Here is a 27797-nt window from a genome sequence, read left to right on the forward strand (position 1 = left end):
GTTAACCATCCAAGTCTACATTAAACTTCTAGTAAAATATTTACCAAATTGAGGACCGGAGGACCAAATAAAACCCACAGGTACTCCAGTTGCACTGACCCTACTAAACATCACCAAGAACATATGGAAAAGATCCAAGTTAACCAATATCTAAAATATATGAGTAAAGCCAATTTAGTCACTATAGAGTTTCTTCCCTTGGAAGATTTCTCCTCATTTGTTGCACAGTTTTTGCAAATAAGTTGCTGACAGGAAAATTAAAATGCAAAGTAATTTTGAAACTAAAATTCTGTCTTTGCTTCTTTTTTAAAATTACAGTTTGGTGTTTCTGCTTTGTGTAAAGATTTACTCTTCCCCTTTAAGAGCGTTAAAATATGCCCAGCAATAAAATCACCTTTGGAGTTTTTGTTAAGTGTAAAAATTCTCATAATTGAGTCGGAATCCCTTCAGGACACTGTCTATAATGGAAAAATCCCTATTACAATACTTTGATCAGGACCGAGGAGAGAAATCCCAACTAGGAAGAGAGAGTGGCATCCAGGATGATGCAATGAACTGGTGGCCTTTTGAATGATGGATGTTGGTATCTGAGAAATTTTTGTTAATTTCCTTAAAATCTTTCCAAAAAGCAAGGGTTACTACATCCTCTGAAGGAGGATCATCTCATTAGCCCTCTCAACCATGGTGGAAATAGTCAGAAGGTGATATCTGAAAGGAGGAGAGTAATTTTGGCATCAAGCATCCTGATCTGTACCAGGCTTCTGCTCTCTGCAGCTGTGAAGGGTGAGGAGGCATGAACTCCTCCTCCTGGCTGACCACAGAAGGAAAACCCATTTGTCACGACCTCTAGACTACTAGTGTTTCATTCAAGAAAAGAAGTCAAGTCAAGAGACATTCTAGAATCATAAGACCTCAATGAACTTTTAGAGAAGCAGGAAATCTGTTTCTGAAAGATAAAGTCCTCCCATGAAAAAGAACAGAATTCTAGATGGATCAGTTGGAAGAAAAAAAAAAAGTCAGTGGAGCAACTTAAGCTTGCTAAAAGTCAAAGAACTACATATCAAAATACAAAGCAGCAGTTCAAATTACAGCAGGGATGGGCTGGCCACAGAGGCCCTCATCAACCCAGGCAATACTTAAAATAATAAAAATTAAGAAAAAATTAAAAAAAATATGAAGAAAATATCCTTCCTCTCTTTCAAATATAACTTTAATTGCCTTTTATTCTTTCTATCTGGAAGCAGTATCGCTAACCTTAACAGTCTTGACTTACCAAAAAATATATATATGTGTGTGAAATAAAATAAGAGAAGGGATTGGTGGCAGTGTATGCAAAATCAAAACGAAAAAAAAATTACTTTTAACAATCTCACTTTTTTTTTGTTTTTTTTACACAAATACTGTTGTAAATATATTAAAAAAATCAGCATTCTATCTGGTAAACATCACTTTTGCCCCTCTATAAAATTTTGAATTAAAAAAGCCTCAAGAACTTTTTATTATACCCCCCACCCTCCATTTCTCTTTCTTTTTCTCTTCCACAAGAATATATCCTGACACTTTTTTTTTTGTTTTTCTTTTTTGCAAAGATTGTGGGAAATAATCCTTCTCTTGTACCTAGAAACGTAGGTGCAAACCTCTGATATCTTTGTTTTATCTGCATTCCTGCCTTTCATGAAAGTCCCTCTTGATTGTGCTGAGGCTGTGGCTCAGCGAAGACACTGAATAAATACGATAGCCACTGTTGCTTGATGCTTGTCCAAGTCTTCCTGGCTTCTGCTGAAAGGGGGAGACACGGAGGAGGTGGGCCAGGGTGTGTGGACGCGAGCAGAAATCTGGGGGAGAAGCCTGCCATTCGCCTTCCCCATACCACCGAACCCACTGCCCCTTCCCAACCCCCCCAGCCCTTTTATGAAATCAGACAATGTGGTAGGTGGAAAACAGCAGGGCCTTTCCTCTGGGGTTTCAACCAGAAGTGATATTCCACAGTTTTAACTGGTTACTGTGAAGTCCAAGCGGCCAGAATTGTGAAAATGTCCACTGAAACACTGCAAGCGGTGTACTTAAAGACAGTAGGCCTTTTAGATTTTGTTATATATTTTTGTAGTGCTCTTCACAAGTGAAAAAAAAATTTTTTTTTACTTTTTTTTTTTTAAGATTTTTTTTTTTTTTTTTTTAAAAAAGGGTTTTGTTTTAAANGAAGGGTTGTATTTAGAGGCCAGTAGCTAGAGATCCAACCAGTGGACCTCTTGAAGCACTACCAGGCCTTAAGGCCACCATCCGAGGGAGGCTGGGAAAACTATCATTCACCCGAGCCTCCAGAAATGTAATGTACCAGCAGGCAAAAACAGTTCTTCATGTAGTACAAAATGAAACGAAACAAAAACAAAAACAAAGTAAAAACGAAACCAAAACATTTCTTAAATTCTAGTGCCATAGCTTTTGTTTGTTTGTTTGTTTCTTTTCTGTCGTTTTTGTTCATAAGAAAGAGAGAAAGGTATTACTTATCCGTCAGACACATGCATCCTCATGTGGTCGTTGAACTGCTCGATTTGGTCAAACTTTGCAGGACAGACGGAGCAGACGTAAGTGGTCCCCTCCGTGCAGGCCACCACCCCTGGGGGGCCAGCGCGGGCACCTGGGGGTGTACCCGCGGGAGGGGTCCCGTTGCTGGCACTGTGCAGGGCCACGTGTCGCTCCAGGAGGGTCTTGTGGGAGAACTTCTTTTTGCAGATGTAGCACTCGTAGGACTTCTCCCCACGGTGGAGGCGCATGTGCACGTTGAGCGAGCTCTTCTGGGTGAAGCGCTTGTTGCAGATGCTGCACTGGTACGCCCTCACTCCCGTGTGTGTCACCATGTGCTTGATAAGGTAATCTTTCAAGGAGAAGGAGCGCCAACAGATGCTGCATTGGTGGGGCTTCTCACCTGCCGAGGGGGGAAGAGACAGCAAGCGGAACAGAGCGAGACACAGCAAGGGAGGGACAACAAGAGACAGGGAAACGAGACGACAAAAAACAAAAACAAAAAAATTTAAAAAAAACCTGGTTGGTTCACCCTTGATCGGAAAGATACAGTCCTTCCTGGCCTCTCATGTCCTGAGAAACCTTGCTTTCGGGTGATGCCAGGACAGGCTCGTCTTCCACCTCCCCATGCCAGAAAATGGCTCTCTTGGAAAGCTACGAGAGACTCCCCACCACAGGTTTGCAAAGGTCATTCTGTGGACAAAAGGGAGGGCTATATTTAGGGGGTCATTTTCGTCATCATCATTAATATGTGGATTTACCTGTGTGTTTCCCATTGATTTTATCAAACACATGTAAGAAATAAGAGACACGAAAGATCTTCGAAGCATTCAGGTTCTTGAGAATCTTTAGAAACTAAGGTCAGTGGTTACATAGCTTGGCTCTTTGGGGATAGTTTCCATTTCCAGTATTCTGTCTAGTAAATGCAATTTGCCATGATCAGTCTGGAAGATATTGGCCAACACAGGAGCAAGTCGTTCTGAAGAGCTACACTTTCAATTTTATTTATTTTAGACAGAATTCCTCCTAAAATGTAACCTTAGAGTTAATTGGCTATTCTGTGTTGACTGCCCTGAGCTGCGGACTGGCCTTGTCTGGTGTGGAGGTTGAGTAGGTGGTGGACAACACAGTGATCTCAGAGTCAAATGGTCCTGTTCAAATCCGGGCGCCAACCCTCGGCATGGCACACTGACAAATCTCCAAATGCCTCTGAGATATATAGTCCTACTTACCTCAGTGTGCTGCTGTTGACATAAATACATATGAAATCACTTTGCAGACCACCAAGGGTGGTGTGGGAATACTTACATGGTATTCTTATTATAAAACTATCCTCTCCCCCCGCCCCAATTAAATGGTTCCATACGCATTTTTGAACTCTTGGGTCAATTTAAAAAATAGTTTTCTCTTTCTTTGTTCTCAGTCTGTTGGCTGAAACCCTCTTTCTCCTCAGTTTACTGCTTTGGTTTGCTGTTGGCTTAGAAACCAAACGTTCAAGTTTGTGAAGAAGAGTAAGGCAAATAAAAATATTTTTACTAACTGACCATATGAAGTATTCCTCTGTAAGTAATGTCCATGGGCCTGTGACATCTCTTTGGGTAAACAGAGCCCTGTTTTGGTTGGTGTTGTTAGTTCTCAGCTCTGCTCTTGACGGGTGAGATGAGATGTATTAGGGTGTTTCCATCTGTCCCACCTCATTACTGATTGCCTAGTGGAGGCACCCACCTCGGAGAAGAAAGTCCTTCTCTGTACTCTTCCATAACCCGGCGTAAAGCCCCAAGCCTTTGAAACTCTCTAGGGTCATTGTTCAACATCTGGACTATGTCTCGGGGTAGGAAATCTATTTCTTAAAATTGAGTTAACTTCCAATTAAAATATGGGCCTTGACCGTTTTCCTTTTCCCCATAAGCAGCAGAAGAGGTCCGAGGTGTCATGGTAACAATGGCACTGAAAACAAGTGGTGCATGTTCGGTGCTGAGCATGTGTCAGGCTCAGTGCTTCACGTTCATGACCGTTTTAGGAAACTTTACCTCATCAGAAACCTTTTTTCATTGTGTTTGTAAACATAAAAGGATATATTTTGAAGCACATGATGGTTAAGAAATGGCTGTTTTGTTCAGAAATCCCTCCACAAATTTCTTAACCAATGTCATTAGTCTTTGAACTCTTTTTCCCTTAGTTACTCACAAACGTTTTGGCCTAGCTCCCTCTCTTCTCGGGTCTACTCTGATTTCTTTCCCTTCATTCTCACGGACAGGACAGTATGGTCAGTAGGCTCACAGGGTTAGAAGAGAAGGAGTTCACTTCTGGACAAACGGGCGAATTTAGGGGAGCCTCATTCCCAAATGATGCATTTAAGCTATGCATGGTGTTTATGTAGCTACATTCTTTGGAAATGAGAGATTCCCTAAGAGAGATAGTCATACGTGGTATTTGTAGCTGGAACGTTTCTGTCAGCAGTGAACAGGCTTGGCCTCAAGCTGGTCTTTGCCATCCATGCACTTTGAACACACTTTGGAGAGGCTATGACAGGCCGGTCAACTAGCTTTTAAAATGTATCCGCCTGTCACCTTTAATGGGCAGCTTGCTTTCTTAAGTTCCAGATGGTATTTTGGCTGCTAGGAAGTTGAAACTTTATGTTAAAATGTTCTTGCTGTTTCAAGCTTTCACCTTCTTGCAGTGTGTTTTTCCTCTAGGCAAGGTCATTCTGAAGGCTTTTCGCTTTCACAACCTTCTAATCTGACTAGAAATTGATTCTTCATGGTTGTTATCTTTCCCTTCATAGCATACATCTGTATGTTGTTTGCATGCATGTGGTATTGGTTCAGCTGTTAATTATCTGTGTGACCCTGGGCTTTCTAAGTCTCCCTGGGTTCGTTTCCCCTTCTCCAAGTGAGGAGCTGGACCAAGCACTTGCCACGGCCCTTTGCATATTTAGTGGCCTTCTGCCCATCCTGACCCAAAACCCCTGAGGACTCTAGTCTAGGCCTTGTCAGCACATGACCTGAGGGCAACCTGCTTCAATCACTCACCGCATTAGCAGTCCCACATTTTAAATAGGACAAAGTACCCTGTTCCCTTCCCTGCCACAGAAAATGGTATGATAGTTAATGAGGAAAAATGTTTGCGAAGCAACTGGAAGCTCCTTAAAGGAAAACGCTCTCTATAATTATTAGGGTGCTGTGTTGGTAGAGCATAGGTATTTCATCAACTGATGAATCAGGCAGCCACAATGTTCATTTATTTATATGTGTGTGGATTTGAAACAATATCACTCCATAGAAATGTTAACATTTTTCTTTCTTGTTATTTTCCTCCATATTGCTAATAGGGACCCCAAAAGGGCTTTCAACATTATACATGAAACAGATGAGGTCTGCTAATTGTTGCTTCTGATGTGGAGAAATGAAGAGTTAAGATGAATGGAAGGGGATGGCTTTTCAGGTCTGAGCCTACAGCCAGGAATGGCAAGTCCATCATTGCGTTAGGAAGAGACACAAAGTCCAAAGCAGACACTAGAATTATAACATTAGGGAGAAGCTCATATAAGCCCCTTCACTTTAAGCTTCTCCATTTTGGGCTATACAGATGTGGGAGTCAGATATGGATTCCATTTCCTTGGCTGAGTGACTTGGGTATGTTACTTGACCTCTATAAGCCTCAGTTTCCTTATCTGTAACTCAAGAATAATACAATAAGTACCTGTCTTGTGAAGGTATTTTGAAAGTTAAAAAGATAAAGCACTTAGCACAGAGTACGTGATCATTTGAAGGAAAAAAAAAATCAACCGTTCTTTTCAGTAGAAAGGAGCAGATGATAAATGAAACCAATTGAGAAAACCAATTGCATGACATGGGGAAGCCAACTCAGGATTTAAAAAAAAAAAAAAACCTTTCAGATAATCAATAATCACAAAGCAAGTGATTATATTGCAGCTATGTGATTCAGCGTTAAGGGTATAGTCTGCTCTCAGTTACATATGCTAATCAAAGCAGTGGTACCATGAATAAAATGACACAGGGGTCCTGAGCAGAGGGCAACTGAGTTCTGGAGCCTAAGAAACAGCACAGCAAGGGGAAGAACCGAAGGGGTGGCAGTGTCCTTTCCAATGCCAACGGTATGTGTGGGGGCGGCCAATGCATATACTTTTCTCCAGTTTTTGATGCCTGTTCTCTAAAGAGCCTCTTTTAAACTTGTTCTTGTGGACCAGCACAGACACTCTACCCACACTGACAAGTGAGGAAGAAAAAAAGGAAGAGACAGCCTGTTCGGTTCGTAGATACAGAGGGTCTGCCCAAAGTTCAAGTAAAAGATATCTGACTGGGCTGAGACACCCCAATTCTGAATAGTGACTTCTGTAGTGGGGGTTCAGCAGGAACCCATTATTCTGCTGATTCTTTCTCCTTCTAACCAGGCTCCTCCTAGCTTGCAGAAAGTACAGTGAATGCTGTTATCGGGATGCTTTTCAGAAGCATTGTTCCCACCTGTCTCTCCCATTCTCTTGGCCTCTGCATCATCTGGTCTAGCACAACACCCTCCTGTTCAGGTGAGTCTGGTGTGGGGGCAGAAAACTAAGACTGGGAGCTTGCGGGGCGGGCAGGTGGCAGGGAAGGAAGAGGAGAGTATGGGTAGGGGAAGGTGGTCACCGGCGAGGAAAGCAGGAGTCCCTGAATGAAGAACATCAAGGTAGGAACAGAAAATGGGAAAGGTTCGGTGGCAAGAATGGAAGGGTGGTCAGACAGGGTCACACACAGCTTTCACTGGCTGAAGAGTCTGCTCTCCACCGGAGAGGTCTAGTTGAAGGGAGGCCTACACCCCTGTGATACAGCTGGTGTGACTGCCTGCCAGCCTTTCTCCAGTTGTGAGGGTGTGATCCTGGGGCCAGCTTGGACTGTGAGGCTGACTGGGGGAAGGGACTGCCTACTGGGGGACATGCTGCATTCACGAAACATCTGTGGCTTCAGGGACAACTAACATATTTTGGTGTGAGGCAGAATTTTGAAGATCTCAGGGAACTTCATCTACGTTACTTAATTTTTCTCGCAACTTTATGAGTGGGGTAGCCATTAATGTCCCCAGAAGATGGTATCTCCATTAGAGAGGTCATCCAACGAGTCAGTAACAGATGAGAGGATGATACCAGCCTAGCCAGATTATCACCTCCTCCTCCTGTTAGCGATCTCCTGCTCTTTTGATTATGCTGCAAGATGTACGATGTTACTATAACATGTAAGTTCTTAAATGGCTTTGATGATTTTACAGTATTTATGGCTAAGTGCTTTCACAGAAATAATGTTATCTGATTCTTAGAGCAACCACATAAAGTATTATTAAGATCTACATATTTTGTGGCAAAAACATTAAGGCTCAGGTTGACTGCAGGGCTTATACAAGGTCACTCAGAGAGTGGTAAAACCAAGGCTTTCTTACTTCAAATCATATACCTGTTCAGTACTCCACTGGCTTGATATAAATAATAGCCCAAATTCTGTATGAGAATTACCACATTATTATCTTGATCCCAGTATTTTTACACTCTTTCTGACATTGTTATGTTACTACTATTCCTGTGTCTTTTAATATCAAATTCATGGCTGAAATAGCTGAGCTTCTTAAAGTAACAAACAAAATTATCAACTATGCAGAGGACACTAATGGACCCAAAACTGTCACCAATAAATGCGCTGTTGATAGTATGATTCAGAAAAAAAACCAAACATCTATCATTGTTAGTGAAGAAAACACAAGTAGAAATGCAGATACAATAAATTCTCCAGCAAGAAAAAGAAAGAAAGAGAAATTTAAGTCTTGCTAGAAAATAATGCATTTATGTATAAGTCCCTTGAATTAAATTCTCCTGGAAAGCATGCCCACATTTCTGAACATTCATTCACTTACTCAAAAAGTATTTGCTAAGCAACTACCTATGATAGCCTGTATTCATATACAGATTTTATTTATTTATTTATTTATTTATTTTTAGTTTTTTTGTTTTTTAGGTAGGCTCCACGCTGAGCACGGAGCCCAATGGGGCTTGAACTCATGACCCTGAGATCAAGACCTGAGCTGAGATCGAGAGTTGGGTTCTTAACCAAATGAGCCACTCGGGCACCCCCATATATAGATTTTAAAGCAAAAGGTCCTAAGATTGGGTCTTAAAAGAGAGTTCTACCTGGATAGTATTGCGAGATAAAATGTATGACACCCAGTTAAATCTGACTTTCAGAAAAGCAATGAATAGTGTTTTAGTCTAAGCACGTCACAAATACTGCATGGGACATACTTAAGCTAAAAATACACTTGTTGTTTAACCACAATTCAAATTTCACTGGACAGCCTGTATTTTTGTTTGCTAAATTTGGTAAGCCTATACCTGGTGGTAAATAAATCCTCAAATGCCATCCTGGTTATTTGATTCATTCACTGATGAAATATTTATTGAATGCTTATTATGTGTAAGATATATCTTTATCTCTGTCTGTCTGTCTATCTATCTACCTATCAATTATTTCTGGCTCACACAGTTCACATTATAATGACAAGGTGTCGCAACAATCACATAATGATAATACATGTCGGTACTTTAAAGTGCCAGAAGGCGAACATTTGCTGTGGTACTTGTGCAGTTTGAGAGACTTAGCTCACCTCTCGTTCATGAGGTATTTGCCTCATAATAGAATTTATCCATTATAAAATCAAGCTGTTATTTTCAACTGGTTTACTTTTTCCAAATGCATAGGTTCTTATAAGTGGAATTTTAGAGAACAATGTTATGTAACAAAAGCAACCTGATGCCACCCTTGTCATCACCCAACCTTCTAGGGAAATGATTCCCAACCTACTGTGAATCAGGGCTGACTGGAACAACAGAATGCTGGGTTCCATCACAGTGTTTCTGCTTCAGGGCTGGATGGGCCTGAGAATTTGTATGCTGCTGGTATGGGGATCACACCGTGAGGACCACTGCTCCAGGGTTATCTTCGAATTTTCCCTACTGCTTGCCTTCCATATCCACATTGACACCAAAGCTTGTCCTTCTCTGTCCTCTGTCTTTTCCTTCCATTCCCATTCCTTTGACTTCTGTCTTTTCTCTTGAGGGGAGGGGACATAGAGGAGCCTGCTTGGTTCCATGACAGGATGGTTTGTGTTATCTGTTTTTCTCTGATTCTCTTATTTTCAAATATGTCCTTAACTCTTGCTTTCATACCTCACAACTTTTATGAAGCTGTGGTAAAGTGAACTTGAGACACTCCTAGGAGAGATGGAGTACCACTGTGGCTTGTTTGCGAGTAGACAGAGTGGTTAGGTGAGGGATTTTTCTTTTACTCTTAAAAAAATCATTAAGAAGTGAAAAAAAATGCTGATGTTCAGGGGAAACCCAAGAAGCATCACGGGGCTTCAGTGTTTGAATTCCATAGAGGAAGGAAATCTGTTAAGAGCTTATTATTCAGAGATATGAGATAGCAAAGAAAGGAGACTCGGGTAATAATGACGATGGGTTTTTTTAAAAACATTAACTAGTACTTTACCTTTTATGAAAAGCTCTTAAATGCACCATACCTTTACAGCTACTTAAAAGGCAGGAAAATTATGACTTCCATTATAAAAGCAAAGAAACTGAGGGTTATAAAATTAAGTGACTTGCTTAAGGCCACACAGCCAATTAAAGGGACCAAAACTGAACCCAAATAATCGAATTCAACAACTTATGTCGTCACTCTAAGTTTCAGTGTTATAATCATTATGGAATATGCTTTACAGCCAAGGGCTTTCTGGTTCTCTACCACAGAGCTTAGCTCCAAAGTCAGACTACTCATTTCTTCTCAAATGAATATGTGGATCATTAATACAGAGCTTCACAGAATTTTATCTGGAGCCCATGTCTCAGAATAGGTTCTCGGCAGTTGTGGATAGTAAATACTATTGACATTAAAGTTGGAGTAACTGAAATGCAAATCCAGGAAGCAGGCATAATAGCCATGTTTCTTTTCAGCTCTGTCAAGCTATTAGTAAGATTCTTTTAGATTAGATTATAGGTAAGAATACTGAAACCATCCCTACTCTTCCAAGTATCCCTAGTACTTTCTAGAATCTTTTTAGACTGACATTTAGACTTTTTGCTCTGGATTTTTATCATTTCCACTGGGCTCTTGTGAAGTTGGGAGGCCCTGGGTTTTGTTTTTTTTTTTTTAATGTTTTCCCAAGAAATTGGAGAGAACTTTGTTTTGAAATGGAGGCTGCAATGAATCCAGGTTCTGAATTACTTCCATATGCTCAGGCTGTCTTGCCTTTTGAAAAATCTAGACCAATTGTACTTTAACTTTGTAAGGTTATGGACTCCTTCAGCTGGACAAAAGTCTTGATAGACATACGGCCCTTCCAAACTGCCACTGCCAAATAATTCAGGGTGAATGGGAAGAGTTTCACTTCTTTTAAATGAGGTGCTCAAGTGATAACTATTATTAATTGTTCCCAGATGTGGCCATGTTATACATGCCAATACAAAAACTTCATAATTTACTGAGGACCTTCATAGTCTACTAGAGATCTGAAAGCTACAATTTGAGCATACCTCAGATTTACGACTTTACTTGTAACTTTTGTATCTGTGATGTCTAAATGTACAAACCCATTGCTGGTTTTCTCATGGGCAAATCCAGTTATTTGGGTTAACCACAGAATCCTTTAGTGAATCCACTGGACGAATGTGTTTATATAGCAAAAAGACAATTTTTGATAATGCACTGAAAATCTTATGTTGCAAATTTAAAGCCTTATTTCAATATGTGACCTAATAGAATATGTGAATTTTACATCCACTAGGTCTACTGGAAGAGATGCATGGGGGTAGGGGGAGGAAGAATAGAAATATTTATGGATCCAAGACTAGCAAAGTGAACTTGGGTAAGGAGACACTTCCACAAATGGTCTCTTTTTCCTCCCTAATCTTTAATTTGATGTTTTATATGAAAACTATTCAAAAGACGAAAGGACTAACTATGTGAGAGCACTCTGTAAACCATAAAGTGCCACACAACTAGGAATATTACTATTTGATCAGTTTACCAAATAACGATGACATCCATATCACATGGAAAATTGCCCTTGATTGATCTTAGGTTATCAGTGCATTCACATTTACCCTAAATAAACTTAGTGACTTACCACTACCTGATTTTCTTTCTAAATTCAGTAGTGAGTTACTATGTTAATTTGGAGTTGTGCAAACTGTCATCCTTAAGAATAACTGATTCACACAAAGGCACATACACAGATGTACCTAATGTCTTGACTTAAGCTGACTGCGAAGAAGGCAGAGTTCATCGTAACTAACGTTCTGTTTTAGTTGTTCACTTTCATATTGGGTACCTTGTCTCAGTATCTGTTATTTTCCTTCCTTTCTATTTACCAAGTTAAATTTATCTGCCTTATGTCCTATCCCCTAGATTCCCGCTAGCTGATCTGAGAAGCAAGGCTGCTCAGAGGAACTAATTTGTTTTTGTGTATTTTAACTCACGACAGGAATTTCAAATACGGTGATCATCACTGGGGTGGGTATTTTCAGATATGAGAGAGTCTATGTGAAATCATATTGCATATGTGGTCACTTATACGGAGGAGCATCTGTGAAATTCTCACTTCTATGTCCCATTATTGCGCTGGAAAAGGGCACGAGCTGGGCAGTCAGGAGATCTTAGCTCTAGAATCACAGAATCCAGAGGTGAAACACCTCTCACCCAACTACTCACCAAATGACTGAGGCCCCTCTGCAACATCCCTATGAAATGATCATCCATTCTCTCCTTGAACACCTCTAATTATGGAAACTCAGTCCCTTGGGAGGCTGTCTATCCCATCTTAGAGCAGCTCAGACTGCTAACAAACCTTTTCTTTTATTTAGTTGAAAGGATCTCCTTTATAGCTTCCAATCATTGGTCCAGTCCTACCTTTTGAAGCCAAACAGAACAAGCTTAATGTCTCTCTCATCCCAACCATTTAAATAAAGCTCCCAGTGCTAATGTTAGCTACCATTTATAGAGTGCTGATTATGCGCCAGGAATTGTTTTAAGAGTTTCACATATTAATTCCCTTAATCCTGAAATGACACTCTGAGAAAGATATATTACTGTTATCCCCATTAGTCAGACAAGGAAACAAGTGTAGAAAGATTAAGTAATTTTCCCAAGGTGACAAAGTTCAGTAGTGGCTAAGTCTGGTTAGACCTGGGCAGTGCAGTTCCAGGGCTCCAGCTGAACTGCTACATTATGCTGCCCTGAAGCTCAGATACTTGGATGTTATATGATGCCTGAGTCTTCTTTTTTGCAGGTCGAACAGCCCTCAGACCTTCAACTGTGCTATGCCATGGCTTTGCATCCCTTCATCATTCTAATTATATTCCTCTGAATGTGTCCCAGTCTATTGTCTTTTTAAAAGGTACTGCTCAGACCAGACTGTGGGCTCTAGATGCTGAAAATAGAGAATAAGCCATAGAAAATAGAATGAGTCTATCACTTCTCCATTTCAGGGACCATATATGCAGCACAAGCATGCATCAGCCTTGCTGCGGCCTCTTCAAGCTGATGGTTCATACAGAACTTACTACAGACTAAAACTCTCATCCCTGTTCTGCCTCTATGACTTTGGTCTGTAAAATGAAGTGACTGGAGTATATAATCTCCAAGGACATTTCCAGTTCTAAACACCTGGAATCAGAGAATGTATTATGAAGTTCAAGGTATTTAAGGGATATTGTGCCTGCAAATGCTTTGTCAGACTTTCTCCTGTTTGGCCTTTCTCCACAGGGTTTCTGTGATTTTGTATTTTGGCGGCAGACGCTTCATGCCTGTGATGGGGGTACTGTTAGTGTTTCTAGAAGGTGGCTGACAGTGGGGTCTCCTTCATATCTGAAAGATGACTCCAAACCTTCCCCTGCATTTGCTGTCCTGCCCCTCCCTTCCTACAGTCCCCTCACACCCACGGCCTATTTCCAGGCCTCCAGAGGGGCCTACACACTCACCTGTGTGTACGAACATGTGCTTGACGTAGTTCTGTTTGGCGGTGAAAGTCTTGTTGCAGAGAGTGCACTCGTAAGGCTTTTTTTCGCCCTGCCCACTGGCTGTGCTGTGGCCTGCGGATGGGGCCAGGGGCTGTGGCGCTGGCAGCTGTGCAGTAAAGGTCGACAGGCCAGGCTGGGACACTGTCACAAACTGGGTCTGCTGGCCTGCCAGGGGCTGTGGCAGGCTGAAGAGGAAAGGCTTAGGGCCACTGCCCGCGGGCTGGGTAGTGAAGAGGGCCGGCAGGTAGGTGTTGCCGGCTGTGCCAATGACCTGTGTGTTGCTGGTCAAGGTCAGAGGCATCCTCAAGTTGCTGGTGAGGGTTTCTGTCTGGCGTAAGTAGAGCTGGGTACTTGGCAATGGCTGCCCGATGGACGTGTTCACCGAAGGCTGCTGCAGGACGCTCTTGTCGGAGCTGTTGCTGACAGTGATGACCGTGTTGTCCATCTCCACCTCGTTGCTTCTTTCTGGGGAGGAGGCACCTGTCTCTAGCTGGTGCGGCTGTGGGCCGCCCTCGGCAGGCGCTTCTGCGGCCTGCTCGGCTTGGGCAGGTTCGGCCTGGCCATCCCGCGCCGCCCCGGGCCCGAACTGCTGCTCCACCGAGTCAGGCTCGGTGCCTATGGAGGAACTGACGCCCGAGTCGAAGCTTTCGCCCTTGGGCTCACTCTCAGTGCCCTCCGCCTGGTCGGTGTCTTCCGTGCACTCCTCGGATTCGTTGCGCTCCAGGATCTGCACCCTTTGCTGCCCGTAGTAGTCGTAATCGTCCTCCATCTCCTGCTTAATGTGGATGTTGCCCACCAGGGTCTGGATGCGCACAGGCCGGGGCTGCTTGCGGCAGTGCGTGGTCTCGGGGGTGGTGGACAGGTAGCGCTCCATCTGCTGCGAGCGCTCGTGGATGCGCGTGATCCAGCTGGGGTCTTCCATGTGGTGGTCACGGGGCAGGCCGAGTGCAGTCTCGTGGTGGCTGACCACCGCACCGCTATAGAAGGAGCGCTCCCCGCTGCCGTTCTGCATGGAGCATGCGTATAGCGCCGAGTAGATCCTGTCCACGCTGTGCTGCGGATGGCTCTGCAGGTAGCCTGACTCGGTGTCGCTGCTCTGGCCCGATGTGCCTGACTCGGGAGTGCCCCGTGGCGTATCCTGGCCCGAGTCCTGGATCCCCGGGAACACATCGCCCACGTTCTGCGACACAATGCGCGTGCACTCATCGATGACTGTTTTGATCTGCAGGATGCTGGCGGCCGTGAGGATCTGCAGGGCTTCCGACTGCGAGACGCGCAGCACGCCGCTGTACATGAAGTCAATGAGCTTTTGCACCGACTGCACCGACACCACGGACGGGATCTCGATGTCGCTGTAGCCCAGCAGCAGCTTGTCCTGGAAGAAGGGGCTGCCGGCCGCCAGCACGCAGCGGTGTGCACGCAGCATGCTCCCGTGGATGCGCACCGTCACGTCACAGAAGTGGCCACGGTTGCGCTGCTCGTTGAGGGTCTCGAGCACGGAATTGCTGAAGTTGTGGAGGTTGATGCTGTGAATGCGCTCGGTCATCCCCTTGCAACTGATGTCACCTGCACGGTGGCAAGACAGACACAAGACAGGGTGTGTGGGTGAGAGCTAGCTGACTGCATTCTTAACACCCAGGTCTCAGGTGGGTCACGCTCATGGCTCTTGGAAGCACCCCCACCCCCGACCTTGCAGACACAGGCGGGCTCAGTGGCGAGATGGACACGCTTTGCACAGGGATAGGGCTGTGGGTATGATGGTCTATGGGAACGAGGCCTTGAATTTGGCTCCAACAATACCCCAGCTATTTTGGGTACTGAATTCCTATTAATGCCCTAGAGCTTCAGCCAGGGTTGCCAGTTGAAGTAGGACAGCCTAATAAACAGATGGGTCATTTGCCTGCTCTTCCTACAACTTTAGCACATAAAACCTGAGAAACAAATGGAAGACTGGTTCTCATGGAACGCTTTACCTCTACTTTACACAGGTCTAAGCTGAGGTCCTTTGGGAAAGCTTACATTTTCTCCAATTTTTCAAAGTTCCTGATTTTATTCATAGACAGCAACAATCTTCATAGTTAAAAAAATAAACTCCCTTCCTATTACTTTATATGTATATTTCTGAGTCCACACCATGTATGCAAAAACCCTTGGAAAATCCAGTCCAGACTAAGATACCCACCAAACAGCTGCCACCATGTTTTCCACTTAAGGGACAGGCTTTAGGGTGCAGTCTGCTAGCTAGAGGGGCGCTCACCCACTGCTTCTATATCTATACCATCTTCTTGTCATCTCTGACAACCCATCTGAGGACCTTCTAAAGTGGTTGTATGTGACATGGATCGTTTTCTGCACTTCCTGAAGCTTAACGAGGAAGGAATGATAAAAAGGTCGGAGATGGCAGCACTGACCTGGGAGGCTGTAATATACTAGGTGATCATATTTAGTGTTCAAACTGGGTACTTCTGAGAGTGAAAGGGAGCTGTTAATAATTAGGTGAAGACAGCAGGAATAAGCCAGGAATGGGCGGTGTGATCACCCTAGGCAATACCATGTTCTATGCACTTGCTACAGGGAAGTATCAAACGTCTCCCAGTGGGAAGGCAGCAGTCAGCTACGGGGAGGCTGTCCATAGCCTGACCCATGGCCACCCTTATACCCCGGGCTCTGCAGACACGTGATAATGGTTACATTTGGATCACAGATGGAGAATTAAAATGGATAGCTATAACACTAAGGCTTAGGGCTTTCCCGTTTTTTGACCTCACTTCTCAAACAGCTCTAAAGAATCCCTCTCTCCGAACCATTCTTCATTTATATTCTCTATCCTTGCCTTCACAACTGAACAATCAGCTTGAGAGAGGCCAACTAAGTGGGCTTTGACAACCAGGTGGCGCAAGCACTGTTGGCCTGTGACCAGGATTCCTGGGTCTTGTGAGAAGTAGCCTCCGGAGGTAATGACCTGCGGACGGGAGGAATGCCCACCTCCTAGGCTCTCTCTCCTCTGCCTCAGGAGTCTGAGCTTCACGAGCTCTAAACTCAATCTCCTCATGCTGTCTGAGCTCAGTCGGTGTGATTGCATCCTTTTGCATACTCATTTATGTCCTTTGTTCCCATCTTTACATTTAGTCTGCCTCACATATATCCAGTTAACTTAATACACACCTAGAGGCTCTATTTCAGTCATATGATTGGCACCGATTTTTACATAAGAGATTTCGTTCTTGTTCTGACTTCCATTGGGTCTGTGATGTGCCGAAAATATTGCACTGGGCTACAGTTTCTATTTTTTTCACTGTTGTAAAAACAAATTGTCATTGCCAGATTAAAGAATCATGGTGAATCCTCTCTAACTGTGCTAATACAAAGTATAGCCCCAGAGGAAGGCCCCAATAAGCCAGGAAGATGTTCAGGAAATCAGTCAGCAGACCAAATTCTAAGTTCTTGCTGAGCCCCCATGCACAGAGAGCACGACAACAACATGAGCAAACGTTCTTTTTTTTTAACGCTTACCATGTATTAACAGATTATTTCATTTAATCATCACAGCAACCCTTGTCGTGTAGGTAGTATTATTACCCCCCATTTTTCAAACGAGGAAGCTGAGGCTGTAGCAAATTAATAAACTCACGCAAGGTCACATAGGCAATGGGTGATAGAGCTGGCATTTGAACCCAGGCTGTCTGGCTCTAGAGTTTTCACTCTTACCTGCTTCATTGTATTGCATGCTTTGCCCTAAATGAAGTCTGGCCCTTGGGTGTCCATAAATCCACTGTAAAGCTGTGTGAAAACGTCTGTTCAGTATGTTCTCCAGCTGCTTCTACACCTACCCTTGAATTAGCATGGTGTTCACGTTTCTAGGCCTTGGGACGTCAACATAGTCTCAGTAAATCTAGCTTAAAGACATCTTTTTTTTTTTTTAAGTTTATAAATGGAACAATGCAAGAGATAAAACAACTTGTCCTGGCACTAAAATGTACAGTTTTCTATATACAGTTTTACTATCACTAAAGTCTTTTTTATTTAAGTAAAACGGTACGCACTAACACTGGATGAGTCTTATAAAATCACCACCTCTGAGGAGGATAGATTTATTAAGTAACTTTTTCCCACACAGGTGAAAACACTCTTTAAACACACATTTGCTCTTAGCATGAGGCACAGCAATATCACTAGATTTGTCATGATGAAGAGTTGTCTCCTGATAATTCTGGGAAGAAACTCTATGACAATTATCCTAATAATTGATATTCATGTAGTATTTCACAGTGTACAAAACTCTTTCACATACAACATCTTAGTCTTTCCTTAAAACCATCCTATATGCTCTTAGGACAAATCCTATTATTATTATTTGATGTAAGAAAAGGTTGAGGCTACCAAAGTGTTTAAGTGACTTACCCTAAGTTTTACGCAACTAGTAAGAGGCAGGGTTGGGATTAGAACCCACACCCCTGGATCCTTTTTCTCACTCCGTAACAATGGATCATTGAAGCATGAAACTCAGATTGCCTAAAGATCTAAGGCCATCCTAATCCTCAGGACATAGAAGAAAAGATAAAAACACGAAAGTGATGATGGAGGTTACTTTAGAGGGAAATGGTCAACAGCAAAAACTGTCCTCATACTACACACACTCATACACAGACACACACACTCAAAATCTCATGCGAAAAATTCAAAGTGCTTGTTTGACTGAACTGGTTAAGTCTATCTAAACAATCAGGTAACCCTATAGAGATAATCACAAAAAAATTGTGAAATAGTCTGAATTATGATTGTTGCAGTCATGTCACCAATTTCATTAAAAACCACAGAGACAATCTCAAACCTGAACACACGTACAACCTGGCCCGACAAGCCTAGTTGGATTTTTATGGACACAAGTTTTAAACATCTCCCTGAGTACGCTGGTCCCACACTGCAGCGAGCAGCCATGAAAGGCTGAATGGGCTTTGCTGATACGGGTACAGATGCGATGGGGGACCCTGCCTCTCCATTCAGGCACGCCTGGTCCCTCCCGCACACAATGCTGAAGCAATCCTTTCCCAGGCTTTCTTTTATATTTAACACTAATACAGTGGGAAAAAGTTTCTGCCACAGCGAGGCAATGTCCAGGCTTTTGTGAAGCAGGTCCTTTCATCCAATGGGCATTAATGTATAGATTCCAATGGAATAAATCTGAAATACCCTACTGTAGAAGATTTGTTCCCCATTGAAAACAAATCTTGATTAGATGGTTATTCAGGGACTGTATAGGAAGGAATGGTGTGAAAATGCTAACTCCATTCTTTCCTAGATTGGCACTGAATAGGCATTTGGGCTATTCAAAAAAAAAAAAAAAAGAAAGAAAGAAAAAAAAAAAGAAATTACCAACCACCCTCTCAACTCTACAAAACCATACAACTTTACAAAGATTATGTATATTTGGGGACGCCACCTCCCCCAAAAAATACCCCCACGGTGGTGTGAATGAAGAACCAATGGGGTAAAATGAAAAGAGTGATAAAAATGGTCTCTGTGTGTTTAAAAATAATAACTGACCTCCTTTGCACTAGAGTAAAAATATAGAGTCAGCCTGAGATGGCATTCACTAGAAACACGCAAGGAATCCTACCACTGAGAGTGGTCATGTATTCTGAATGACTGTGTTCTGTGAGCGAGCACAATACAGATGGGGCTGCAGCGGGGTGAGGACTGAAGGGAAAATCGACTCGTGGTGAAAGAGGTGATGGAGGGCCTGGCTCTGCGTTGTAGGAACCCAGCTCCTGCCTGTCTCTTAAACTGCGGGTGTCCAGGGATAGGACTTAGCATGAGAATAAAAAACTGCTTGTGCGCGAGGGAAAATGAACAAGAAAGGAAACAGCAGGCAATACAATCTCCTTTAATTAGGTGTGAAATCCAGTCCTTTCTCAGCCCGGATATATAAAATGAGACCAGTGCAAGGGTGAGGTGCTACAGAGGGAGATGGGAATTTGAAGTCTCTGTGATTTGGGAGGAAACACCAACTCTCAAATTAAAACCCACATGAATTTCGGTCAAGTCAACACATCTAAGTCAAACGGCAGGGCCGAAAAGCCCTTGAGCTTTCAATCTGGGCCACCAGGCTCACATGAGGTAAGTGGGTCAGCTCATGAACTAGGGCTGGGGTGGCCAGGCCTCCACAGTCCAGTCTCTCCTATCACACTCTTTCCCACATTGCATGTTGATACCTTTACTGTGTTGAGGTTGCCCTTTCACGTATCAGGTGATTAGTGATGGTCCTAGGCTACCGTGTGTTGGTGCTACTTACCAAGTTGGTCACACTAGGAAAGACCCATTCCTCTCCTGAGCAAGCAGGGATGCATGTGGTGATGCAGGTCCCTTCCTCCAAATCTAAAGCTGTTGCCCCTGCCAGCGCCAAGACCTCAGTCATGCCCACTTCACCTTTATGCCAGCGTGGGGGGGCAACCGCTGAGCCTCTGCACGACAGGAGGCTAGAGCTTGCTCGCTCACGGCTTTCACCGTTTGAAGCACATGGCCCTACACGTGCTTTCTACCTCACTGGCATCTTCACAATCTCTGTGAGACAGGGAAACGGAAGGACTCCATAAAAACCTGCTTTTTGTTCCCTTTCCTGCTTCTATTCTTGCTAGGACTTGGACCCCTGCCCTACACATGGCTTAATGTATGTCCCCCTTATAAGGGACAAGGAGTTAATGATTTCTTTGGAGTCTCTCAGCACAATAGATAACATCTAAGGAGTGACCAGGCGAGGCCATCGTGTGCGTATTCCAGACCACTGGCACTAGACATCTCGATGCCAAGACCCCCTGGATCCAGGAAATAAGTGACTTATGATGGACACCCGGACTCTGTCCTTATTCTGACCAGTTCCTGGATGCCTGAGAGGACACGCGCATCAGACCACAGTTGTCAGTAAAAAACCCCAGGCCCCAAGCAAAGACAAGACTCCCTCCTTTCCTTTCTGAGTCTCCCAGACACTCTGTCTGTACCTGCACTCTCTTTATACCTTCAGTTAACTCTGCTTTTACCTCCTGCTGGCTTGAATTTTATTTCTACCCTGAGCGCAGCCAGGGACCCTCTTGGCTGATCCAAGACTCGGCCCGCTGGCATCATATGGAGGGAGGCTGGGGGCACTGGGGAAATCACTTACACAAGCAGAGGGTGGCAGGCAGAACAAGACTCTTCCTCTCACCCTGGTTCCACACACCTAGCATAGCCCACTGGAGATGAACCACGGGAGGGTCACCGGCCTGTGGGAAGGACAGCTGCACTGCCTTACGCACCCACTCCTGGGTGTAAAGGGGGTGTGTGGGCTGTCTCCTGGTGTTGAGACTTGTCCTCTATCATCTATGCCCAAGGTACAGGAATCAATTGAAGCTGCTTTCTTTGTTTTTCTTCTTTTCTCTCTAAGCATTGGTAACAGAATTGTTCTCATAAAACATAAATCAATTGTTCAACTTTTAGAAATTTGACTTTCAAACATATTTTCTGGAAAACACCACCTATGAATGTGGGGAACAGTCTGTATATACTTTTAGTCACTGCTTATTATTTTAGGTGGACAGAAATAGTGAACTTCCTACCTTGCTTCAAGTGTTTATAACACCATTCCTATTTATGATCTTGGTACTATAGTTGGGCATGACTTTCCTATTCCTTGAACTTTCATTCATACATTTAATGAATTTTCACTCAATCTGGAGTACAGTTTAAGTATCGAAAGGTCCTTAGGAAGTGTATGTGTGGGCTGTAGGGGTATCCCCATTTTTTCATGAATGGGCATGTTTCTACTTGCATAGGGATAAAGTCAGTGACTTTCGTTAGAATCTCAAAGAGGTCTGTGTTCCTCCCCAAATTAAGCCCCATGAATTGAGAATCCAGTATCTCTCCTTAAGCTGCTCTTAACTACTTGGAGTAATCAGAGCCTCTGAAACCAATGCTGCCTTCATGCCTGCATCTGGTGTAGCAGGCCAGGCTGCCTGATGCTTCCCATTTACTTAAGTTACGAGATCAACTCAACAGTCTTAGCCTAACTGACAGCAGTTAGCTTTCTGAAGAGAAGGACTTAAAAATAAAAAGAGGATTGAAAAGGAAGAGGGAAAAACGAGAACAGAAATGATATAGTACTATGCTAGTTGAGATCTGGAGGAATGTAACAGAGCTAGATAGTTTGACAGTTGGTGAGGCCAAACACAGGTCTTTATGAGGGTGTATCCCCTTTGACGGGTAACACAAATGAATGGAAGAACTAGGAACATCCTTTAATGTTTTTTGACGGTGAAAAATGAGATATTGTGGTATAAATAAATACAAACTTAACATGCACTTCCTTCCTTCCTCTCTCCCTCCCTCCCTTTTTTTTTCTTTTCTTTTCTTTTCTTTTCTTTTTTTTTCTTTTTTCTTTTCTTTTCTTCTTTCTCTTTTCTTTTCTTTCCCTTTTTTTTAAGTTAATATGTACTTCTAATCTAGCCAACAAGATAGACTTCACCTGCAAGCTCTGTAGTACCTCAAACTGGCAGTTGGCTTTTCTTTCTTTGTTTTTCTCTCTCCCTCCCTTCTTACATTCCTCTCTCATTTCCTTCCTTCTTTCCTTCCTTCCATTTTTCCTTCCTTCCTTCCTTCCTTCCTTCCTTCCTTCCTTCCTTCCTTCTCCCCCTCTCCATTCCCTCTCTTCCTCTCTCCCTTCTTTCCTTCCGCTACACCATTAAGTTTTCCTAAGCTTCAAGTATGGGGAACAAGGGGGCAAAATTGTGAAGTAGGAACACATTTGCCCTGTGATCTTCAGGCCCATCCCCAAATCTGGACCAAGCCTCTATTCCTGTCATCCTTTCCCTCTCTTCCCTCTACCAAAAAGTAAGAGCCTTACATTTTGTCTGAAAGATAGGAAGAGACTGATGATACTGGTGGGATTTTCAGGGCCAAAGGAAAAGTCCCAGGGAAGCCCTTTTACTCGCTCTGGAGGCTCTCACAGTCTCCCTCATACAGCCCAGGCCTTTGGTTTGCTTGATTCCACATTCATTCTGCTGTTACCTCCAAGAAGAGACTGAGAAATGCCTGACTGTGCATCTAACATTGCAAATACAACGGACTGACATATGAAGTTGCTTGGGTCATTTGAATTTTCACCAATTCATGAGTGAAACATTTACTGAGAATACCCTCACGTAAAGGGATCCATAAGGCCATAGATGATCTGAAATCTCAAACAGTGGAAGAAATTCATCCATAAGGACCTTTGATATTTGAAACGTACATTAATCAATCAGCTTCTCTCAGACCCCAGTGCCCAGGAAAAGCTGGGTCTATTTTTATCTTTGGGGACCCTGTGAAAATCATACCTGGAGCTCAGAATCAAAATTTAGACGGCATTTTCGCAATGATATGGGACCTCATGGTATGCCTTTCTAAGTAAAATTTACCCCCTAGCCTCATTCGAGTGTCAATTCCTTATTTTACTTCAACACTGATTTCTTTTTTATCATTATGTATATTTTCCTACGTATTTACTAATGTATTGGGCATCCTTTTAGGTCAACTGAAATCCCTTTAGTCATGAGGTAAGGATATAATCAAACAATCAAGAAGTAATTGAACATCAATGTTATGGAACCCATTCTAAATATAAGTTAAAACTTCAGCTTCGGGTATTATCAAGCTACATGCTTCATGAATTTCTCTACTTTGAGCATCTGATTCCAGTGAAACACTGAATGTTCAAACACCTTCTTTACTCTCTTATAGTACAGACTGTGAAAGCTAAGTTTTAACTCTGGGAACAAAGGCATTGGACAGCTATAATTCTAGACAACATTCTGAAAGACACCTATGCCCTCATTCCGAAGCTGAAATGAAATGGCTTCTTCTTGAGGAGGGAGGACCTGCTGGGACTAAGGAGGAAAGTCAATGAAATCTGAGGTTGATGCCTTTAAATCCTCTTATATCATAAACCTTTTGAGACACCTTTTAGGAGTTTGATTTTTTTTTTTTTTTAAAGCTCTTTCCTTACAAATTTAGCTGCTGCCCTATTGTAACCTTTTCTTTTGTTCACTAAATCTGGGGAACAAAAACACAGAGATGCTGCATCTGTGGGCGGGATACAAAAATGAACAAAGGGATCTACTTAAATTCACAGTGAAAGTATGCAGTTTGAACTTGGCTTTGGATAGGCCTTAGAGAAGGATCTTTATATTCAAATGTACAGCTAATAAGTTTGGTCCTTTTTTTTTTTCTGCTTGAAAAGAAACTATAAATTTAAAAAGTGTTTATATAAAAACCAGCATCTTCTTACTTACTAATCTGTTCTTTTGATCTCTGTAGCATCATATGGTTATTTTAAATGAAAAATAAAGTTTTATCTTTAGTGAGTTCAAAGATCCAGTGTAACTCCCAGGAATGGCATTCCTTTGGAAAATATCAACTGGTATTAAAGTATAGTTATATAAGAAATTAATTTTTTGACTTAGGGAAAACTTTTATCTGAACTTCAACGAGTGAGAAAACAGAATCCCATAGTGTCATTTTTAAAAAGCTGTTTTACTAAAATAATCACAGAGCTTCCCAAGCCACAGAACTTCCTTTGGTCCTCTGTTGCTGCACTGTTTTGAAACTGCTTTTGAAGCAGATCTTGGGATTTATGCTCAAATGTTCTCTTTACTTATGTCTTCCTAGAAAAAATAAGTTAGCTCCAATGTGACAACTGGTTTTCAAGCATAGTTGGTTGGTGGAAGGGGGCTACACTATTTGTCTACAGAGGGCATGGGCTTGAGCCATGATAGATTGCTTTACTGAAAGAAATGAAGGTCTTCTATCTCAAAGCAATAAGGAAAAGCAAGGAAAATTTACCAGGGAAAGAGTAAATTTGTTTCACTGGATTACTAGTTAAGTGAGAAGCACAGAGGTGGTTTGATGGGCGCTAGTTTAAGACAAGTAGCTGAAACTACATCTCAACCGCCCATCTAGGGTGATCCAGTATAAAACCAGGCACAGGATTTCCTTAAGAAAGAATAAGATGTGAGTCCTTTTGGCTCATGCTAAGATGAAGAAAAAAGATCCTACATAAATGTTGTCGGAATTCAAAGCCTTGGGGGACATTGGTAAGGAAATGAAGTAGGAGGCATACGTCATAATTATTCTGATTAAGGAATAAGATATTTCATTTTTATTGTATTCTTTACATGTTCTTTCATATAATGTTTTTATATTATTTACACATCATAAGAGAAAAGATATTAAGCTATAAGACAGTCTTCTATAGCTCTAGGTAACATTCTAATCATCTCATCTTACTTCACTGATTGGATCTTATTTTCTTATTTTCCCAAATAAAATCTCTGCACTAATATAAGTTGGACATTTTGCCATCCCTTACATGTATTGCATTTGTTCTTAATCCTTGTCTTCTGCTGAATTTGTCCTGAGTTCTGAAATATTGTGCTTTCTCTACTTACTAAGCCTTATGTACAATTTGAGAGCTCTATTCAAAGTTCTTCCTTCTCTGTGGAGCCTTCTTTGGTTGCTGGAGTCCATCCTTAGTTCTTTTCTTAGTTCCAACTGGTTGGTGAGATAATAGAGTGAAACATTAATTTGTGTTTTGGTCTCCTCCCCCCTACTAAATGAGAAAACTTTCATAAAAGTAAGGCAATTAAGAACAGCTAAATTTGCATATGGTTCTGGGCTCCCTTGCCCAGGAAGTTGTGGCCTCAGAGTTCGGATCAGAAGTTAAGCCTTAAAGACAAAGACCCAAGACAGAGGGCTTTGTTTTNTAGTTCTTTTCTTAGTTCCAACTGGTTGGTGAGATAATAGAGTGAAACATTAATTTGTGTTTTGGTCTTCCCCCCCCCCTACTAAATGAGAAAACTTTCATAAAAGTAAGGCAATTAAGAACGGCTAAATTTGCATATGGTTCTGGGCTCCCTTGCCCAGGGAGTTGTGGCCTCAGAGTTCGGATCAGAAGTTAAGCCTTAAAGACAAAGACCCAAGACAGAGGGCTTTGTTTTTGGAATCTAGGCCTTCTAAGGGGAATTATGCTAAGGCCCCTTCTAGTGAGAGGAAGGGCAGGCTGGTGTTTTGGAGTTAGACTGAGGTGGTCTGACGGGAGAGAAAGAATCACCTACCTCTCAAATGGGGACAGTGATAAAGTTTGAAGTCTCTGCTTACATACAACTCTAGTTGGGGGTAATTTCTTGGTACAGTTCTGGAGGCTGGACCTAAAAAGTCACTGCCTTGAGAGGTACAGTTATGATCTTGGGGCAAGGACCACTGTGAGGGGCATCTCGAAACCTAGCTAATGCAGTAGAGCCCGGCAGTCAGATGGACCTGGGTCTTTGTCCAGTAGCAATGTGGATGAAGGAGACCACAGTAGACTTCGGATCTGACTTCACTCAATTTCATGAGTCCTGTACAAGTCTGGGGAAGGGAGTGGAGCCCTGAAACTTCACAGAATTTCTTACTAACTTCTTGATAGGAGCCTCAGGTTTAATTTGCTTTAGAAATTTAAGGAAATGTTTCTTGCACCTGAATGCTGAGGAATAAATCTGAGCTTCTTACACACGTACCACATAATTTAGTACATTACTGATTATTGTCTCATTCTCATTAGGTTTGTCTATGTCTACAAGAAGACTCCAAGCTTCCTGCAGGCTAGTACTTTACCTGGTTATAACTATAGCTACAAATACAAATTATTGGACCCTTCACACTGCCTAACACATTTCTTTACATTGAGTGGGTCCTAACTGAGTATTTGTTAGGTCAGGTCTCCACTGAACTTCCCAAACATGCTGACAATGTAGCTGGAACTTCCGGTGGCACCTTTTCTCTGAGGTATGTCTGCATGTGATAGTCCCAGGGGGTCTTTCTGACTCTGAAGGTCTGTGTAATGTTCTTCTTTCTCTCCTTTAATATCTACTGCCTCTCATCAGGGAATAGCCATAATTCTATTTTCAGTATGCATTTAAGGTCTAAGGCAGTTGGTTTTTTATGTGTTCACTGAGTCTCTCACAAACTGTGTTCATTCATTTATGGTTTCTGACACAGGCCTTGTGTCCCCATCTCCTGGATTCCATTTCTCCCAAGAGACTGCTCATTAGGTCCTCCTGTTAGCTGAGGAGTCACTGGAGCTCAAAGCAGAGCCAATACCCTATAACCCAAAGTGAGAAGAGACAACCAAGCTCTGATGTGATATAAACATGATCAGGCCAAACTCCCACCACTCTTGCCTAACTTAGGGGAGCTAAACTGCTTGCTCACAGATGGTACAGAGGTATCTATCAATCAGCTTTGATAACTGGGTATGTACTTTTGCATGAACAGTGTCGGAGATTGTTTAGAATATTTTCACTTGGTGGCCACTGGGTGTCCTCATTTACAAAGTAAATAAGTAAATACACGCTATTTACTGTAGGTCACCAAAGGGAATAAAAGACAGTAGGTTTCTCTTTGGCCTTTCACATGCTGGGTATAAATTTATCATTGGACTTAGAGCCAGGTCTGATATCGGTACTGTTTATAAACAGGTAAAACTGGTAAGGTTTATAATCAAAGTAACTTTTGCAGGTTGTAGACAGAATTTACAAGGCCATTTCCTCAACAGAGGGGACTGTGATCCAGCTATTAGGATGAGCTCTTATTTGTTTGAAAATTGGCATGGGATTTTGACTATCTGCGTAGAGCCAGGAGAGAGGAGCAGAGAAAGTCTTAATTTATTCTTGAAAAGAAAAGAGAACACCAAATTTCTCCATGGGATATTTGTTAGATTCTGTTTTTATCCCAACTTCTCTGAAAACCAATTAAAAATAATAATGAGAAAGATACAGTATGTCCTTTTCCTGGAAACCTAAAATAATGAGGCAAAACAGTATACTGAGCAGGGTCATATAATGATTATGAATCATTTCAAATATAAAGACAAAGAATTAAATGATCTCTTTGTGGACCAGTTATCCCACCTGTAAAATGAAGATGGTTTTGTTTCATAGGGATGTGGTAGGGGAAATAAAACAAAATATGGAGGCATGTAGGGCTCCTAGGAAAAGAAACTGTATACCTGATAGATTTTAGGGCTTTACTAATATTCTAATTGTCATTGAGTCACAGTTGTGTGTCTCGTCCCTGATGGTAGACGGCAGCAAGTCAAGGGCAGAGCACATGCAGCCAACAAATGTTTACTGACTGAACCACTCTAAAGCACCAGTGTGATACCCTGCTGGGCCAT

At 42.5% G+C, this 27797-nt stretch overlaps 1 protein-coding gene across 32 annotated transcripts in view; it reads right to left on the reverse strand.

Annotated features, from left to right (window-relative positions):
* Positions 1 to 2196: 2196 nt before the first annotated feature.
* The window catches only part of ZBTB20 (zinc finger and BTB domain containing 20), a 761796-nt gene continuing 736195 nt past the window's right edge, over positions 2197 to 27797 (reverse strand). For all 32 annotated transcript variants that reach the window (XM_034659426.1, XM_034658883.1, XM_034658692.1 and 29 more), the window contains 2 exons: positions 13541 to 15145; positions 2197 to 2926 (listed from right to left, as the gene is read on the reverse strand). In XM_034659426.1, coding sequence (XP_034515317.1) covers positions 2505 to 2926; positions 13541 to 15145 — 2027 coding nt within the window. In that variant the 3' untranslated portion in view covers positions 2197 to 2504. The remainder of the gene's footprint in view (positions 2927 to 13540; positions 15146 to 27797) is intronic.

Source organism: Ailuropoda melanoleuca, chromosome 1, assembly GCF_002007445.2.
Source record: "Ailuropoda melanoleuca isolate Jingjing chromosome 1, ASM200744v2, whole genome shotgun sequence".
NCBI classification, from domain to species: Eukaryota; Metazoa; Chordata; class Mammalia; order Carnivora; family Ursidae; genus Ailuropoda; species Ailuropoda melanoleuca.